This window comes from Gracilinanus agilis, chromosome 1 (genome assembly GCF_016433145.1).
Source record: "Gracilinanus agilis isolate LMUSP501 chromosome 1, AgileGrace, whole genome shotgun sequence".
Lineage (NCBI taxonomy): Eukaryota > Metazoa > Chordata > Mammalia > Didelphimorphia > Didelphidae > Gracilinanus > Gracilinanus agilis.
Genome location: NC_058130.1, coordinates 421,717,186 through 421,738,511, shown reverse-complemented (window position 1 = coordinate 421,738,511; position 21,326 = coordinate 421,717,186). Strand labels below are relative to the sequence as shown.

General features: G+C 32.7%; 1 protein-coding gene across 3 annotated transcripts in view; it reads right to left on the bottom strand.

The window, feature by feature from the left end:
- Positions 1 to 21,326, bottom strand: part of RPRD1A (regulation of nuclear pre-mRNA domain containing 1A) — an 84,062-nt gene that overhangs the window by 28,407 nt on the left and 34,329 nt on the right. The window contains exons 6-7 of one of the 3 annotated variants that reach the window (XM_044665033.1): positions 21,122 to 21,297; positions 19,497 to 19,585 (exon numbers count right to left, since the gene is read on the bottom strand). In XM_044665033.1, the coding sequence (XP_044520968.1) occupies positions 19,559 to 19,585; positions 21,122 to 21,297 (203 nt within the window). In that variant the 3' untranslated portion in view covers positions 19,497 to 19,558. Of the gene's footprint in view, positions 1 to 19,496; positions 19,598 to 21,121; positions 21,298 to 21,326 lie in introns of those variants that run through there. The other 2 variants (XM_044665025.1, XM_044665014.1) reach the window with 2 other exon arrangements.

The window sequence follows — 21,326 nt, the reverse complement described above, 5'->3', positions numbered from 1 at the left end:
CTTCCTTCTTAAATGTCAGATCCAACTTTAATTTTTTTAGAATACTTGTTTTCATAAGTTTTGTTTTCTTGTATACATTAAGTTACAAGGAGAGATTTTTTTTCCCCCAATCTGAGGTTTATTCTGTTAAGCTAGTCACAGATGGACAAAATCATAATTGAATTTGCAAGGTAATTTGGCAACCATTTAATTCAAGGAATTTAAATTTACATTTTTACCAAGCCTCTTTCAAAAGCAATTAAACAATGATTTGTATTGGGGAAAATAGAAACATCTGTTCTATGCCTGTTAGTAAAGACAAAATTATGCCATATTTGCTACACATCTAAATACAGATGGAAACTCAATAAATATAAGTAAGCATACCTGAAAGAATTAAGATGAAAAGGATGAAGATTCCTATGAGGGGTCTTCTTGCACTAGGTTGTTCCAACTATGAGACTATAGGACTGAAGCTTCATCCATTAGGCTCAAGTCACCCAGGGTGGCCTGGGACAGACTTTTTTGCCTGTAACTCTGACCTGGCCTGCTGTCTCCCTTTCTCCTCTCTCCTTTTCACTCTTACTTGACTGTTCACAATACAAAACTGAAGAATATTGATAAAATATAGTATTTAATGAATTTTAGAACTTTTTGTACTTAAATTTCCCTTTCTTTTGTGATAAAAAATTAGTCAGGCATGTTTATTTTTAACATGAAATCAACTTTAAAAATACAAATTTCCATGACTTTTAAATTTTTTTTAAAAAAAAAGGTCCAACAGAGGGTGATTAAATTATAAAGAAGTTCTGTAATTTCTAGGATAAACTGCAACTGGAAATTTTAAGTTTGATATTTCAAACCATATTAATAACAAAAAGGCTCTATTTAAAATAATATCAAATACACTCTCAAATCTTATATGTAATTTGATATATTTAAGTGTGCTTTCTTATTGGGAAAGAAGTAGTAGAAGGAAAGCAATCTATAGGCTGATGAGGAAGCTGGTACTTCTATTTAGGTTATAAAGTAGCAGAGGAAAATGTTGTCAAAGTCACAATCTCAGAACATTAATCTTGTAAATAGAATGTAAGTTAGGTTGAAGGAGGGTTAAAGCCTATTGAGTAGCCCAAAGTGAGAGGTAACTTCAGCTAGTAAAATAACAGTATAAATTAAGAGGAGGAAGCATTATAGAGACTGTGGATAATGAGAATCAACTTAAATTTTCAGAAGCAGCATGAATCTTAAGATTAGAAAGATAACACTTGGAAGTTCACATAAAACCAAAGATAGAAATCTTTGTAGTAATGGTTTCTTAAAGTTGATGCTACTAAACTGAACCTTATACCATACCACTCTGAAATTAAGTTTTTATGATAAGAGCATTCACTTCACTTTGTTCCCTAACGCAGCTAGATGTGGAATTTGCTAATATAGTTAGTGTTATCCATTTGGTTAGTTGACTCAATCCCACATATCTCTCTCTCTTAAGACTTGCTTCTCCAACCTATTTACTCTAGAGCTTTTTAAATTAGGCTTACTTACACTCTTAAGTTTAAAAAGTTTGCTACTTTTCTAATTCATCTCTACCTAATATTCATTGTCAAAAAATTTTATGTATATTTAAATGTGCCATCAGCAGAATGAAAATTGTAAAGCAAAAACTGATATAAAACGTACTAATGTGTTCCTAAGAATAATTCCTCCTTAAAAAGTCATTTAATTGAAAAATGTTCAAAATATACATTTCAAGATTTGCAAATGACTATGTATACATCACAACTGTAAAATGGTGAAAAGATAACCTGACCATATAACACGATGCTGATTTTGATGATCATACATGCCCTGCATGACTTCTATATAATACTAAGAAACAGGGGAAGAGTAGAAGCACTAAATTTTAAGAGAATCTGAGTAACCATCTGTTACTGAAGAAGTAACAGAGATCCAGAATATTGTCTGAAGTCATACAACTAATTAACAGCAAAGCTTTAATTAGAACCAAGAGCTCTTTCTGACCCTTATTCCAATGTTCAAAAATCAAACTCCAATTACATTCAGACAGCAACACAATTCAAATCCAAAAACGTTTCTGCTATTTGCAGAAAACTCTTGGAAATTGAATGACCAAGTTCAGGTTAAGGTATGATCCATGTACTCCTAAAGCTTACAATCTAACAGAGAAATGAGCAAAAACAAGTAGCATGAGGGTCTAAGTAAGATGTAAGGCTAATGTTGCCCATAGAAAACAGTGCTAGGAAAAAAATTAGTCATTAAGCTCAACCTAATTTTAGAGATGAGGAAACTAAAATCAATGGAAGTTAAATAGCCTGTTAAGGATTCTATCACTAGTATCTGATGCAAGACTGAACTACAGGTTGTCTTGACTCAAAATCCAGCACTTTAACAAGAGCTTGTTTTCCACGCTGAACAGTGGGGCTTGAAAGCTATTCTACTTTCAGTCAAAAGTTTCCTGGTTTTTCAAATAATCTTATAAGAACAAAGAAGTGGGCCCCCTCCTTGCCAGAGAGGAAGATCAAATTTTTCCATTATGGGATAGTAATTTTTCAAAGGAATAACAGAAATGAGCAGAAGCTGATGAGCTAATATATGTAAGAAGACCAGAACGAACACGAACCCTCAGAATGCTAAGCCCAGACACCCCTAAAGTCCTCAAAGATCCCAGAAACAAATGGCCTATTAGAAAGTAGACCAGGAGAAGGAATGAGAAAATGAGTTATTAGGTTTAGCACTATCCAAAGGACTGTGTGGCAAACTACCAAGCAAGAATAGAATTGTTGCTCTCTTCTAATTCCTTTTGTTTCTTTCTCCTAACAGTTTTCCTTCCTTATACCCGCTGCCACAATACATATAAACAAAGATGATCTTCTTTTAATTCCATCATTTTTCTGATGAAAAAAATTTTCAGTGGCTTCATATGTTGGCCAGGGGCAGATAGTAATGTAGATTAGGTAAAACCAGATCCTTATTTACAAGGGAAGAAGTTACATGTGTTAATTTGCAAATCAATATTAATCTATTAAAGTCTTGATTTAGGAAAAACTGACAAATTGAGGAACCATAATTTCCTTGAGGGAAAAAAACCCTACTAATACATACTCCTACTGCAGTAGTTCTTTAACCAAAACTTCATTAACTTCAAAGCTTAAAAATTTAAAATTTAAAAAAAAAAGGTGATACTTGGAGGCAGCTAGGTGGCTTATGGGATCCAGGTCTAGAGATGGGAGGTCCTAGGTTCAAATATGATCTCAGACACTTCCTAGCTATGTGACCCTGGTCAAGTCATTTAATCCCCATTGCCTAGCCCTTAACATGCCTCTGTTTTGGAACCAATAAACAGTACTGATTTTTTTTTTATTTTAAACCCTTAACTTCTATGTATTGACTTTATAGGTGGAAGATTGGTAAGGGTAGGCAATGGGGGTCAAGTGACTTGCCCAGGGTCACACAGCTGAGAAGTGTCTGAGGCCGGATTTGAACCTAGGACCTCCTGTCTCTAGGCCTGGCTCTCAATCCACTGAGCTACCCAGCTGCCCCCAAACAGTATTGATTTTAATAGAGAAGGTAAAGATTTTTTTTAGTTGATAATTTTATTTGTATGTAATTGGATTTCTTTTTAATTTTTCTGTAATTTCTTTGCAATTACTTTATTTTATGCATTTTATGGGTGTATAGGCTTAGTAGGACCCAGGAAAGGTTAAGAATCTCTGCCTTTAGTGCGATTCAAACTTGATTCAATTTTTAAATTCTCTTACTTCTTTAGAAAAAAAAAACTTCTAAAATATCCAACTTCTCCAACCCAACTGAGCATATTGATAACAAAATTTTCAAGGATCTTACCCAAAATGAGATTTACACTTGAGTCAATACCATGTTCACATCTTCCCCCATATCATTCTTATTTGCTCCTTTGGAATTTTCCTTTCCACTTATCTAAATTACACAAACTAAAGTAGTGACTCATATATGAAGTGCGAAGGTTAGGCTACTGAAGTCCCTAAAAGATTTCCTCCTGCTCTGTACCATTTAATTTGATAACCTTATTTATATACTGTCTTGTACTACATGTTCCATGTGTTAACTTCTCAGGTCTACCATAAAGTATTTCAAGCCAGGAATCTCTTCTAATTTTATATCTCCCAAGGACACTGTTGAATCCATGAAATGAATGCTCATTAAATATTAGATTTTTTTCCTGTGCCCCCAATACTTGTATATTCTATCATGTCCTCTGTGTCAATAAGTTGCTGATTCCAAATCTCAGAGTAGAAAATGGCTTAGATATTACCAAGAGATGCAATATTTATTATTCTGAGAGCTGGGACATGAGTTGTCAGCCTCAATGTTCTTTCGTAAACCCTGGAATATGCTTAGGTGTGATATCACAAGCAGAATTGAAATAGACTCATATTTCTCTAATTATCCATGTCCTTGTGTAAATATATAGTAATATGACTTTTTACAATTTCAAAAGACTTTATTTGGACATTTTAGTCAATGGCAATGACAAACATCATTCAAAAAAAAATCATGATGAAATGAGTTGGCAAAGAGGTGACTTAAGTCAAGAACAAAAATTGAGCCTTTTTTTTTTTGGTCAGGGGGAGGCACAGAAAATGAGAAGATTTGAATGACTACACACATTTGTAATGTTTTATCCCCGTCTTTTCTCAGTGGGGGGTTCGGTGTGCAGTGGAGCTTGAGAGGAAGATGTACATTTTCTTTTATTTAAAAAATGAATTTTTAAAAATGAATTTTTAACAAATGATAAAAATATATTTAGAAAACATTTAAAGGAAATTAAAATGGTATTAAGGAACTGAAAAACATAAACATTGATATTCCTGATAAAAATGAAAATATTTATAGCTAAATGTTCAGAAGTCCTCACCAAAAAAAAAAAAAACGCCAACAGTCTTACCAAGTACTCAAAGTACATAAGAAACATTTCATGAAGCACTTAATCATCTCACCTTGAACAGCTTATAAGCATAAGCAACAGACCACTGAAGATAAATGAAGCCTACTTGTCGACTTGCTCTTGAAGATCAAGTAAAGAAATTATACAAAGAATTTGACAAGAGATTTTAATATAAATTCACATGTACCTTGATATGTGATCATTTTCATGTTAAAATGAATACAAGAGAGGATAAAAAAATGAAATGGGGGAAATTGTGAATAGGAATTAAGAAATGAAAAAGAACCAAAGAGTTGAAGCCTCACAACTACTTATCATGAATTTTCTTCAAGAGCAACACTGGACTGGATGACCAATGAATAATAGCAGAAAGAAAAAAAGAAACAACAAAGGAACCATAATTAGGAAACAAGAAACAATGGGGAACTGATGTGGGAGATATTTCAGAATGAGCTATGTGAATATCAGATTCCCAAGTGACTGAAGACCAAATCAAAAATGAGTAAAAGTTGCCACATATTTATAATAATTCCAACTTGAACTATTTGAACAAATTATTGTTTCTGAAAGATGAAAAACAGATAAATATAAAAATATAAATTCTGATTATGACTTTCTTGGCGAATTTTAACTGATGGTGAAGAAATCAGAATAAAAGTGCACGAAAGAGAAACTTTTGACCTTAGAAAATACTTGCACTTCTTCCTAAATTGAGAGAAATATTATTCACTAACATCACAAGCAGAGCCTAAACTCATTTGTAAAACCTGATAAAGGTAGATGATAAAAATAATTAAAAAAAAAATACGAACAGAGGTGCTTCACATAAAACCAAAAGAGGAAAAACTTGTCTAACAAAAAATTAGGCATTAGATCCAACTCAGCCAGATCATTAACAAAGACAATAAATGAATATGAAATACAACAGATTTGCCATCATTAGATATTTTCTTCTTATTGCAGATGAAACCATTTAAATTCTACTGCTTCAATATTCAAAGCAAACAAGAGGCTTAGGGGATAGAATCTGGCCTGGAGTCAGGAAGATTTATCAAATCTGAGTTAAAACCAAGCCTCAGATACTTAACAAGATGTAATCCTGAGCAAGTCACTTAACCCTGTTAACCTCAGTTCCTCCTCATCTGTAAAATGAGCTAAAGAAGTTCAGGGGAAAAGATTCCATTATCTTTACTAATAAAACTCCTAATGAGGTCATGCAGTTAGACATAACTAAAATGACTAAACAACACAACCTCAATATTCAATGTGTTATGTAAATTAAAAATGTATTTTAAAATGGGAAAACAGAACCAAAATATAAATATAATAAATATGTAAGGTGACAAATTTTTTTTTTAACCCTTACCTTCCATCTTGGAGACAATACTATGTACTGGCTCCAAGGCAGAAGAATGGTAAGGGAGGCAATGGGGGTTAAGTAACTTGCCCAGGGTCACACAGCTGGGAAGTGTCTGAGGCCAGATTTGAATCTCCTGTCTCTAGGGCTGGCTCTCAATCCACTGAGCTACCCAGCTGCCCCAGATGACAATTTTAAAGGCATGATTTTCAAGATATCCCAAAAGAGGAATTTTCCCCCAAAGAATGGAAAAATTCACAAACAGAGTTTAAAAAAAAATCTCATTGAAAATACATATGCAATTGCCAGACTCAATTCAAATGCCTATTTTTTAATTTTGGTTGATATGATCTATAAAAGCATTTATCTTTATGATCATAAATGACTAGGAAATATAAACTTCACATTATGCTATCTCTACCGCAAGTCAATGGAAATTCATAAAATAGCTGTAAGAAGGCTATAGAAAATTGTCAATTACTAATTGAATGTAAATAATACCATAAAAAATTAAGGATATGTATGACCTTTAAAAAAGATAAAGCAATTACATAACAAGAACAACTAATACTAGATTTGGCAATGCAAGTGCTATACTACTACCCAAAAATTGTTCAAAGATCTGGAGGAACATCTCCCTCCAAGAACACTGAATAGATCCTTTTTGAAAAATTTAAGTGAGAACATGCATAAGAATACTATTAGTGAGATCCTAAAGAGCAAGGATAATTTTTTGCTTTATATCCCTAACACTATGCCCAGTACCTGGCATAGCGGATCCTTAAATGCTTAATGACTTGAATACTGAGTTATAAGCTGCACTAGTGGAAAAAGGCCCCACATACTGATAAGAAATCCATCAAAGAATAATATACTCCAGATGATGTTAAATAACTTCAGTAAATTTAAAATAGCCATTAAAACCAACAAAACTGGAATGGGTTGCCTTAGGAAACTCTCTATTCCATTTCATTAGAGGTCATCAACCAAAGGTGAAATAATCAATTTTAGGTATATTAAGGATGGAATTTTGTTCAGCTGTGGAATGTTGATTAATACTCACTAAGAACTTCTCCAATTTTGAGATTCTGTGATTTTGACTTTCATAGTTCATAACCAGTAATAATGGCTTATCCATGTGAAAAACAAAAGATATATTTCTCCAAATTAGAAATATTTCTCTTCCACAAAAAGATGGCCTTAAAATTTTTTTGTTGTTGTTTATAGGGAAAAAATTTTCTATTTGTAAAGAACTATTTTAATTATTTAGAGTTATAATATTTTTCCTGGATAACATGAGACTGGCTAAGAAAAGTGCCAATTAATGTGACCTAAAAAATCTTTTTATGCTTAAAGTACCAAGGCAATAATTGGGATTGTGTATTTTTATTTTACAGGAATCAGGAAAAATTTCTTTCATTTATATTTTATCATATACAACACAATACAAAAATAATCTGCTATTTTATAAATGGGTTATAGCTATTGATACATATTAGAAATTTAAATCGATTTTCATTTAAAATTACTTAGATACAGCCAGGCCTAGAGATGGGAGGTCTTGGGTTCAAGCTTAACCTCACACACTTCTTAGCAGTATAACACTAGGCAAGTTGCTTAACCAAAATGCCTAGTCCATACCACTCTTCTGACTTGGAACTAATTATTAGCATAGATTCTAAGATAGAAGATACAGGTTTTAAAAAAATTAAAACTGGTCATCTAATTAAAAATGCATTCAGTGCTACAATTGTTTTAATTTAATAACATGAATAAAATCCAGCCTCACACAGATATGTAGCTGGAAAAATATAATATAAAAATATTAGTATTAAAAAGATAGTTTTGATTTCATAGATCCCCTAAAAGGGTCTCAGGATTCCTAAGGGGTTCTCAGACCACATTTTGAAAACACTTCCACTATATTGTCTCTCCCGGGACATTTAAAAAATAAAAGGATTCTCAAAAATGGCAAGATATTTGCAGAAATTTTACTTCAAAAAGGCAAATGAGAAAATTATCAAGACCAACTTGACATCCATCAAGATAAAAGCAAATATTAACCTAAGGTATTTGTTGGAAGTTACCATTCAAAGCACAAGCAAAAAGGTTTATTAATCAAATCAACAAAAATTATATGGAGTGCCTACTATTTGGCCCGTGCTAACAATATTAAATAGAGATGAAATTGTCCAATACTCCTTTTTCTGAGATGATATTATACCAATTGCTCCAAATTCCAGAACAAGATAAATCCTCCTCAGTTAAATTCAAAGTAATGAAAAAACAGAAAAGCAATAGAAAAATAATCTTATCATCCGCATTAAAAGAACAAGACTAGAAATTCATGCTGAAGAACACTAGGTTCAGCAGATACTACTGGCCTAGAGACAGGAGGAGGTCCTGGGTTCAAATCAGACCTCAGACACTTCCTAGCTGTGTGATCCTAGACATCACAATTCCAATTTCCATACCACTCTCCTCCTGCCTTGGAGTGGATACTTAATATCAATTCTAAGACACAAGGTAAGGGTTTTTGTTGTTGTTGTTGTTTTATGCATACTGCACAGGCTATGGTATACCACTCAAGAGTTCACTGAATTAGTCTTCCAATTTGGAGATATTACAGATTGTAAATAATGTTGATTTAAGGCTATCACATTTGAATATTAGAAAGGGTTCAAATAATCCCACCCTATCACAACTCTTATTATGAACCATACTCTTGGCATAATAAAAATTACAAATAATCCAAAGAGCACATGTAGAAATAGTCATGCATTAGGATGTAAAAATAAAGGAAAGTGCATTCTTCAGTGCAAAATATTATAAAGAAAATAAAAATAGTTCCTTAAATTCTGAAATAAGAGTATAAATGGGAAATGGAAAAAGTGCTAGACCTAGAATCATTAAGATCTAAATTCAATCCTAGCCTTATCAGTTTCCTGATTCAGGAGCTACCTATTTTAATTGCCAATAAATGCAAAACACCTCTCAGGATTTTAATTACCTCAGTTTTCTCATCTGTAAAATGTAAAACATCTCCCAAGATTGTTGAAGATAAAATAACAACTGTAAAGCACTTTTGCAAACAAATTATTGTATAAACATAAGGTCCTGTCATTTTTATTAGGCAATTTTGATTGCTGAGAGGAAGTATTTTATAGTTTGATTTGTGTATTTGCTTAGGTTTTGTGTGTCAAAACAAAATTTACCACTTTTCTTTCTATAAGTGTCACAAAAGTCATGAAAACTGTCCTCTATTAAATATGACCAGAGGGGGCAGCTGGATAGCTCAGTGGATTGAGAGTCAGGCCTAGAGATGGGAGGTCCTAGGTTCAAATCTGGCCTTAGACACTTCCCAGCTGTGTGACCCTGGGCAAGTCACTTAAACTCCATTGCCTAACCCTTACCTCTCTTTTGCCTTGAAGCCAATACACAGTTTTGACTCCAAGACAGAAGGTAAGGGGGGGAAAAAATTAAATAAATAGATAAATGTGACCAGAGATGGGCTCATCATGTAATAAGAAACACAACGGATTGATATAGCCCAAGTGGAACATTAGTACTTCATAAAACATTCAATAACAAAAAAAGGGCCTCCAGTTGTATTGATCAAGTCTTTTATATTTACAAAAGGTATGAACAAGAATCACATGTGATGAATAGGCACAGATAAGATACTTTCTGCATCAGTGAAGTATCCATAGCAATAAAATAATGCATCCAGGAAAAGAACTAAGATTAGTAATTGGTCCTTTCCAACACTTGTACTCTCATCACTGAAAAGAAGTAGTTAAACTTACCACACACTGAGTACCTACAAGAATGTCTGTCTTGATTCCATATGACTTTGCATAGACTGCTAAAATGAGCCATAAAAATAATAAAATAAAATAAAATGAGCCATAGATAGAACAAAACTAAGAAAACACTACCACTAAACTCTGGAGACAGTACAGATAGGTCATTATTATTACTGCACATTTCAAAAGTCACTAAATAAGCTAACTAATATTGAGTTAGACATACTTAAAATACGAAAACACTTAGGAATAAAAGTTTTAACTGATGCTAACATGATTCTTTTGAGGTACTAATTGTTATCCTGCTATTTCATCTTAGAAAAAGCTTTTCAAATTCCGTTCTACTTGTTCCCCAAACAAAACATTCTATCTCCTACCTTTATCCATTTGGACAGACTGTCCCTAATGGCTATAATGTTCTCTCTCCTTTCTCTTTATCCCTTAGGATTAAATGCCTAATCCAGAGGATTTGCCAGATTTCCACAACTGTTAGTGGTCTTCCCCATCACTATAATGTGTGTGTAGTCTCCTGCTCTCCACAAATAGTTCAGCTCCCTGAGGCAGGAACTTGTCTCCCTTTTGTATTTAAATTCATAGAGCTATACTACAGTACAGTACCTGCCACAGAAAAGACACTAATATACTTATAGATTGGTCTAGAGTTTCTGATCTATAAAATAAGCACAATAATATAGTTTAGTAACAGTTTCCTTCAATATAATCTGTATAACAGGATGTCAATGATCTGTAAGATTTACTTTCGTACACAGAAAAGAACCTGGACTAAAATTGTAAACTATAGATGTTTCTGATCTACAGAACTGAGAGAAACAATGGAAGCAAAATAAAGTTATAATTAAATTTCTACATGCTTTTTTACGATTTCATGTTGCCTTCAATAAGAATGCCTAACAACAATATAAACAGTATTATAAAGAAATGAACATAATAAAGCTACTTCTCTTGAAAAAAATAACATGAATCATTAATGTTGATTAGAAATAAGAGTCCAGAAGACACAAATTCTTCTTCTTCATTCTAAAATCCTGGCCTTCTGTCTTAGAACTAAAACGAGGCAAAAGAGCAATAACTGCTGGGGAATTAAGGTTAGGTAGCTTGGCGAAGGTCACACAGCTAAGAAGCTAAGGCCAGATTGAAATAATGACCTCATTTTTCTAGGCCTGACTCTGTCCACTGAGCAACTCAGCTTTCCTGATGCTATAAATACTTTTAAAAATCTTAAATATAACCTACTTTCAATTATTAACACCAATGGAGAATATCATTGATTAGATCATTAGAATATTAGATAATCTAATGATTATGTCCCTTTAGAAAATTGTTATAATTAAACATGTGTGTTTGATACTGGCAAAACTTCAAGGTAAACAAGAGAAAACAGTCTCAATATCAGAGAAAAAACTTTATCAAGCCTTTGATTTCCTCATGTCAATAACTTAAAACTAGTTACACCTTTTAGAAAATTTTTGTTTTATGAGAAAAGTGATTTCAAAAAGAATTTAAGGCTAATAAATAAGTAGCAAGACGCACATACTTAAGAGTCAGCAATGCATTCACCAATGAAACTGAATTCCAAAATGCTTAAGGAATTTTTAAAGTTTTCTTAGGGGTGATTATGGGGGGTGGGGAGGAGGGGGAAGAGGAAATGTATGTATAGAAATCTATTTGATCAATACTAAAGCTCAAAATGGTTGCAATATTTACTCTTTAGACAGTTATTTAAAAAAAATTTTTTTAGAATTTTGGGCAGTAGGGGCAGCTGGGTAGCTCAGTGGATTGAGAGTCAGGCCTAGAGATGGGAGGTCCTACGTTCAAATCCGGCCTCAGACACTTCCCAGCTGTGTGACCCTGGGCAAGTCGCTTGACCCCCACTGCCCACCCTTACCACTCCTCCACCTATGAACCAATACACAGAAATTAAGGGTTTAAAAAAAAAAAAAGAATTTTGGGCATTTTTGTAATATGAGAATCAAATGGTAAAAAGTCTAAATTAATGAAAATCTTTTAAAAAAGTTATAACTGTTTTTTAAGAACAAATAAAAATTCTATTTAGGCTAAAAAAAGTATTAGGTAATAAAAGTTCGGTTAGAGACATTCAGTACTACTGAAGGTTAGTAAACCAGAAAGAACGATTTGTAATTAGCATAGCAATTTATCATAAATATGGCAAATTTTGTCCAAATGTTTGAGGTACTTTTTAGTGTCCATGAAATACATTTTAAATCTTCCTACTAAAAACTCAGTTCCCTCTATTGTTAGCAAAAGGACTTCATAAAGAAAAACTTTAGCTTAGCCAGTATGAATTGCCACAAATTCTAAGTACCAAGTCAATTTTTTAAAACTATAATTAAACTTTCCAACAGTCTAAATGCAGTAGTCACATTTCTCTTGGATAATCATGGAAATGGCTTTCTAAAAACTTGTGTTTGAAAATCTCATTAACTGAAATGATTACTTATATTACCTTTTAAAAAAGGCAGGAGTGGTTACTGTGGGAAAAAAAAATTCTTGGATCAAAACAGAAGTCCTTTTAATTAAAAAAAGTTGGACCAAGCACAACACTTTCTAAACAGGAGTTATAGATGAAGAAGAAGTATACTCCAGGTATGGAGAAAGACCTATGCAAATACACATTTGGGAGTGTTCATCCAGTAATGCTAGGTAGAAATGCACAACTGGTCTAGTCAAAGGTAAGAGAATGAAGAGGAGGAATACAGACTACAGAGAGCTGTGGAGAATTTTAAACACCAGTTTAAGGAGCTTACATTTAAAAATAGAGGGAAAGAAGTCATTTAAAGTTTCTGACCAGGAAATTGGTATGAAAAATGATAGATGAAGGATTAAAGAGAATGACCTCCAGGAAATGATGTAGAGCAAAAGAAGCAGAACCAGAATATTGAACACAGAGATGGATACACTGTAGCACAATTGAAAGTAATGGACTTCTCTACTAACAGCAATGCAATGATCCAAGACAATTCTGAGGGACTTATGAGAAAGAACTGTGGGAGCAGAAATGCAGAAAAAAAACTTGATCACATGGTTCAATGGAGATATGATTCAGGATGTAGTCTCTAAATGATCACTCTATTGCATATCTTAATAATATGGAAATGGGTTTTGATCAATGATACATGTAAAACCTAGTTGAATTGCTCATTGGCTACAGGAGGGGGGAAGGAGGTGAGGAGAAAGAATATGAATCATGTAAGCATGGAAAAATAAATTAATTTTAAGTAATTTTTTTTAAAAAGGGAAATCCATTCAGACAGCAGTTCAAGTAAGAGGCAACAAGCCCTTGAACTAAGGTAGTAACTATTAGCAGAAAGAAAGTTATAGAATTAGAAACTAGAAAACTCATCACTTGTCTGGATATAGGAAGAAAGGAAAAAGTAAGAAAGTCAAAGTTCTCATGGAGGAACTAAAAGAACTCAAGAGAAATGCTGAGAATGGTAAAAGGAATAGGCTTAGAGAAATTGATGATAAATATTGACCTAACTAAAAAACTGATTCCCCAAGTATAAAGGGAAATAAATTCCTTCTTTAAAATATATGTACAGTGTATAATTCCTAAAGAATTATATCTGCATATTTTGTGAAGAAATAATACTTAAATTCTATCTACTATATATACTAGAGAGAAAAAATTGTCTTCTTGACTTTAACTACAACTTGCTTTTATTAAAAACAAACTTGGGGGCTACTAGGTGGCTCAGTGGACTGAGAGCCAGGTCTAAAAATAGAAGGGGTGCAAATCTGGCCTTGATACTTCCTAGCTATGTGTCCCTGGACAAGTCACTTGACTCCCATCATTGCTTAGCCTTTACCATTCTTCTACCTTGGAACCAATACATAGTATTGATTCTAAGACAGAAGATAAGGGTTTTTTAAAAAACAAACCTATATACGTGATAATCCTATAATCCTACCTGTCCAACTTACTTCACTAAAACACTCTCCATGAGAATGAACAACAAGCATTTAACAAGAATCTTTTCTGAGGCTTACAATTTTTTAAAAAACTCAAAAGTCAAGAAGTGAGTATAGCAAGAAAGGTTCACCTCCTTTCCATCCCCCAAACTTTCTATAGAGACCTAGAAAATGCATCAAATCAAATCATTACTACAATTTTTTTTTTAATCAGTGAGTTACTTTTTCGGTCCAAGCCATTATATATATAGCCTAGCCCCAAATTGCAAATCTGAAGTGAGAAAGCAAGCTGTAAGAAGGAGCAAACATAAAAAGAATCCGACCACAAAAGATTATGATGATAGCAACACTCTAACAACACAAATCCATAAGAATAACTACAAAATATCTGCACATGCAATGCCTCAAAGAAAAAAATAGCTGAAACACAAAGTCAATTAGAATTCCTGAAAGAGATACAAGAGTTTTCAAAATATTTCTATAAATTAGGAAATGAGAATCTTAAAGGGGGGAAATGGAAAAGAAATGAAAGCTATGGAAGAAAGAGGAAAAGAGGAAATAAATATTTATTAAGCAAATACTATATGCTAGGCATTTTGATAAAGTGAATTTACAAATGTTACCTAAGTTTGACACAAGATATATAAAATGATGCCCAAGGAATGAACTCTGGAAATCAGAATGAACCAAACCGAAACTAATAACTTCATTAGACAAGAAATATTTTAAGTCAAAACACAAAAAAACTAGAAAATAGAAGAAAATCTTATAGCAAAAACAATTTAACCTGGAAAAGGAATATTTTTTTTAATCTTAAAAGAAAATTTACCAGATCTCTAAAAAACAGAGGGCAAAATGGTCATCATCTATTTTAAGAAACCAAAACTGAAACCTTTCAGGAACATCTTGGTCAAAATTCAGAGCTTCCACAAAAAAGGAAAAAAACCAAAAAACTTCCAAATAGTCAAAAAGAATGAAGTCAAATATCGAGGAGTCAGTCAGTCAGGTTCACTCATGATTTAGTAGACACTCTAGAAAGGAGCAAAGAGCTTACAAAACATATTCCACAGGGGGGCAGCTGGGTAGCTCAGTGAATTGAGAGCCAGGCCTAGAGACAGGAGGTCCTAGGTTCAAATCTGACCTCAGACACTTCCCAGCTGTGTGACCCTGGGCAAGTCACTTGATCCCCAATGCCTACCCTTACCACTCTTCTGCCTTGGAGCCAATACACAATAAAAAAGAAAGAGTTAAAAAAAAAAATTCCACATAACTTAATCAAAAAATCTGAGTATAATCACATGGGGGTGGTTTGGGGATGGAATTTCAAGCTTTAATTTACTAGAAGGCTTCCAAACATTCCTGATGAAAAGATCAGAGCTGCACAGAAACTGAAGTACAAACACAGGAATAAAGAGAAACACAAAAAGACAAATATGAAAGAAGAATCACAAAGAGTAAGAATAAATTTTCAAATAAAGGGAGATGTCTCATGTCTCACCCCTAAACTATATTATCACCAGGGTAATTCAATTTGACAAAGTCTCAGAGTGCTCTGTTCTGTCTTAATGTTGTAAAAATGGAAAGAGAGGGGAAGAATCATATATTATGGGGTAGACAGAAAAGGAAGATTAGGAAAATTATCTTGCATAATAATCGGAGAAAGAAATCTATGTAAGTAAGGGTTGGAGGAGGGAGTGATACTTGAACTTCACTCTTATCTGAACTGATCAAAGTGGGGAAATATACACATATACACAGATGGGCACAAAAATATATTTCACTGAAAGGGGAAATAGAGAAAAGAGAAGGTAGAAATCAAGAGACAGACTGAAGGGATTAGCTGTAAGTAAAATCAAATCTAAGGCTATACCAAACTATGCCTAAATCTTTTTGAAGTTGTAAAGAATGGGAAACTAATGGGTTCCCCATCAACTTGGGAATGGCTGAATAAGTTAGGGCATATACATGTGATAGAATACCAATGTGCTGTAAGAAACAATAAAAGGGGATGGCTTTAGAGAAACCCGGAAAGATCTATATGGACTAATTCAGAGTAAAATCAGTTGAACTAAAACAATTCATACATGAAAACATTACGGTTAAGTGAAAGGACTTTCAAAATGCAAAATTATCTCTCTTAATGGTTAATTCAGAAAACTGTTTTGCTTAACTATACAAAGTTAACAGTTTGGTTTTGTTTTTCCTTTTTCAATGTCAAGGTGCAATGGGGAAGGAGAAAAGGCAGATTTTTGCTTAAAGGTCAAATTTAATTTTAAAAAATTGAGTTCACATGTATGCAAGAATATGTTGATAAACTTTAGACATAGTTTACAGGAAAGGAATCAAAAGAAGATGAAGTCAAAGCAATTCTGGTGGAAAAAACATTGGAAACAAGTCTGGGTTTAAATTTTGGTTCTACTTTAAAAAAAAAAAAAAAACTCTTACCTTCTGTCTTAGAATCAATACAAAGTATTGGCTCCAAAGCAAGAGAACAGTAAGGGCTAGGCAACTGGAATTAAGTGACTTGCCTAGGATCAGTTAAATGGGTCTAGGGCCAAATTTGAACTCAGGATCTGTCTCCAAGGGAAGTACTCTAACCAATGAGTCATCAAGCTACGCTGATTCTTCTACTTTTTAACTGCATGGTCTGTAGCAAATCACTGAGCATCTCTGGGTCATGGTTGCCTTATCTGAAACAACTGGGCATTTCACTAGCCAATTTCTAAATCTAATAGTACTGTCCAGGTTCCTTACTCAGGTTTTCACTCTATACCTTAAACCTTAAAGAATATAGTCTTTTCAGAAAATAATTCTAAGACAGAAGAATGGCAAGGGCTAACAATGGAGCTAAGTGACCCAACATCACACAACTAGGAAGTATCTGAATCCGGAATTAAACCGAGGTTCTTCGAAGTTCTAGGCTTAGCACTCTAGCTACTGTGCTATCTAGCTGCCCCTCAAAAAATATACTCTTTATATTTCAAATACTGCTAGATGGTAGCTAGCAGTAGCCATGTAAATCAAATGTTCGACTTACAGCAAGAAAATTAAGAGTTTCAATCCTGCCACTCACACTATCTGAGCCCATCTCCATGTCTATAAAAGAAAGTACCATTCAAGCTCTAAATCTATAATCCATGCTATTGTGACTTCATAAACTGAGGAAAATGAGAAAACTCAATATTTTAATTCCTTTTTTAAACTCAAGTTAACTAATTTCTAAAATCATTTCTGAAATTATTCCAACAGAAATCAAGGAATATTACCAAAATATAAGGTATGGGGGAGAAAAAAAATAGAGGAAGCATCCTATATTCCATGTTTTTTTCCTAATAGTAAACTTTTCACTATATAATTGTTCAGAACTACACTAAAATACTATCAGATAACTTTAAATTTATGTTTTTAAATGTCCATTATATAAAACTTGGACATAATCTTAAATTTTTTGGAGGTTACAAAATGGAGAAATAATCCTATTTTAATTAAGCAGCCATTTTTTCTTAAAAAATCATAATGTATTTTCCCAAAACTCCTGACACAAAATGGGAATTATCTTTTTTGTTTAATAGTTATTGAGACACAGAAAATTTTGCCCAGGTAATTACTCAATGTACAATTAGAACTAAAAAGTGGTAGTCTACTTGGACAACAAACTAGGAATATACAGTAAGAGTTTAAAACTCATGTATATATCCTTGGACTAAGTGACAATTTTAATAGTTCTGTGCCCCTAGAATGTCACTGAGAATTAAAAAGATCTCACTAAAAACTATATCATCCATAGCTGTTTTATTTGCCTTAAAGAAAATCTAAAAACAAACTGTGTCCAAAGGTTGAAAAGAATTAAACAAAATAATGCGATTGCCCATTACTAAGCTAAATGAAAAATATAACAAAATATTGAAAGGGTATGATATACAAACTGAAGTAGAACCAGAAGGTATATTGTTAAAAAATATATCTACATGTATTCAAATGGAAAACATTGGAAAGTTCAATGAATAAACAAGTTTTCTTAATAATGTATGCTTTTATGTAAATCTTTGACTTTTTTACAGCTGAGTCTTTTTAAAAAATTATGCCCAAGATTGAGTTTATATTTTAATTTTGAATAAAAATTTTAGGTCATAAAGTGATGAGTAGAAGGGTCCAAGGACTCATGAAGTGAGGCATCTGGAAGAAGTATAATTATGTGACATTCAGAATGACCCCAAAAGATAGACTCAGGTTTCTCTCTGTGTCCTGACTGTTCTTGGAATTACAATTTGTTTTCCTCTTTGAACAACTATTCTAGATACTGGATATGTACATTTTAAGTATATGCTTTACTTTCTGACATTTTATTATTTTCTTTAAAATAATATGTACATATAAATTACATGCTAAAAAAGTGAGCAGTCCAAACCTGGGGTGTTTTTATAAACCACATCTTTATGATGTCTTGAGGTTTTTTTTAAAAGCATTTTCTTAAATGTATTTCAAATAATAAAATGAACTTTTCCTTTTAAAGTGTTCATACATATAACATGTATTTATTTCAATAACCATGCACATTTCAAAAAAGAGCAGGGAAAATGCTAAATTATCCTAAAATGAAAAAAAAATTGTTTTTTCTACAATAAAATAATTCTAATTTCAAACATTTCAAAAGTCTACAAAGTAATTTTAAAATCCCCAACTATTGACTTCCTAATCTGAAACACTGTTCAGATATATTTTCTAACAGGAACAAAAGAATTCTGAACTAGATTTACATCTAACACTTTAGGTATTACCTTGAACTTTTATATAACATGTTTCTACAATTACAAACATCTGTGCTTATGTTAATAAGCTAATTTTATACAACTGTTAGTCAAAAATTTTTTAAATGCTGGTCTAGTAAGTTTTGATAAACGTTTTAAACTTTTTTTGCAATTTCTTATACTACGTTTTTGAGGAGAAGCTCCAATTTGACATACAATTTTTAAACACCTAATATTACTGAAATATTTTTAAATTGTATGCTTTCCAAAAAAAGATACTTCTTAGACTAAATAAGCACAAAGAGATTTTAGTTTTCCTGACTTCTAAGACATAAAAATAACATAACTGCAACATTTCTATAGTGTGGCCAAAAATAAATCTTCAAACAACTAATGTCTAACTAATTTATAGGATTTTTTTCATCCTTTAAAAAAAAAAAACTAGCTATATTTTCCTTAGCTACAAAGTTCTAAATATATAAAGTTTTTCTCTAACAGGATCAATTACAGTTCTACATTAAGTAGGAAAGCCAAAGCTAATAAAGTGAGCAAATGTGTGGACAAAATTCCCTTGATGTTGCCAATGTTAAAATCCACCATGGGATGTAACTAGTTACTATGGAAAGAATAAAGAGTGAGACAGTGATATAAGGTAAAGGGGGAAAAAATTCAAGTATCTTCTTCCATTTTTTTAAAAACATGAGACAATACAGGATTTTGAGTTTGATATTTATTTTTAGCAGGATGGGTGTGCTAATGGTTGACGACATCATTAGAAGATAACGCCCTTGTCCAATACCTGAAATAGAAGCTAGATAGAAGTTAAAGAAACCATACTTAAAGTCAAAAGCTGTGCATGACACTACTTACCCTCAATTCTGTTAACAAGAAAATAAGCAAGAGCAGAATTAGCTTATGGCTCAATATTATATTAACAATAGCTGTTAGATTATCATATTTTTCTTTACTTTTTAAAATATCATGATTCTAAATATAATATGGATTAAGTAAAACTTTTAAAGGGGGTGTACTAAAATACCATAACTCCTTTCCTTTTGGATAGGTAGTGGCAAGAGAGAGGTAGTAAATGAATGGTGACTACAGGAAAGCTGAATGATTAAGAGAGGTACAATCTATTCTAACCATGGTAAAATATAGGCTAGCTACAGATAGCCAGGATATATAGAGTTGGTGTACTCAACAATCACACTTGACATATATAACTGTGAGTCAAGTGGTCCTATGATATAGAGTGTTAGTAGTGAGGCCAGGAGAAGCAATGTAATAGCATGTGTCTGGTGTTTAAATACCTGCATTTTTCATCCCTTATATCTTCAATGTGGTAAGTACAGAATTTTACTAGTCAGTATGGATTCTAAGTCACATATGCATGCTACTTTGGAGATTACAATACACAAGAATGTGGAGGGTTAAATGATTATGATACTTTATTTCAGATTTTGTGACTGCCAAGGTGATATGCCAACTAGCTTATTTTCACTTTTAATCAGGATGGTAAAGTTCCCAACTCCTACTGTCAACTGAAGAAGATGAAAACTCAGGTAGTTATTCTCATTGGGATGGGAGAGGATATATAACAAAACTGACCCTCATCTAGATGATAAAATCAAACTGACAATTCAGGAAATGTCAAGAGAAGTTCAAAAAATTCCAGGTAACTGTTCCTAAACCTAGAATTCTGAATATCACCTTATTAATATTATTCTATGTAACTGCTAGAACAGAAAACATTTTACTTAAGTCTAACGAGTAAAAGATTATTACAGATCATGTCCAAAATTTCCTTTCCCCACCCTGCAGAGTAAAAATAATATAAATTGTATAAATTATGATAAAATTTATGGCTAACAACTTATTTTCATTTCTAAATCAACTACATAAAAGACAATGAGTTGATAAAAGCAGTAACTTAAAAATTATTACCATTAAAATCAACTTTCACATCAGTCCTGTTTTTCCATTGCTTTTTGTTCCTGGAGAGAGGAGGAGAAGCTCTTATTTTAAGCTGACAATGCTGACACATTATTTTATTAATAAATGGTATTCCATATCACTACTTATAAAAGTGAATATAATGATGCTACTCTGGGTTTATTATTCTTTTGGCTAACTGGTTTGGTCCAAGTAGGGAGAACCCAATTAGTGGAAGAAAAAGGCAAATTTAGGGCATGGCCTGTAATGGTTATAAATAAATAAAAATTTAAAATTCAGAGGATCTACATAAGGCCTTAAAAAGCTTAAACAGGGAAAAACCTATGAAGCCAATATATATTAATTTAATTTAAAAGTTCCAAATAATGAAAGAGTTACGCACTTCCAGCTTATGTTCTTTCTCTGCAAGGGCCTCTTTTTGACAACGAAGAAAATCTGATAACATTCGAGTTAGTTGCTTCCTATCATCTATTTCTGCTGCCAATCGACCATTATAATCCGCCAAGAGCATGCATGCATCATCTACCATCTTGGAAAGCTGTTCTCCTGATTCTTTATCTAAGACCCAAGAAAAAATAATAAACAAG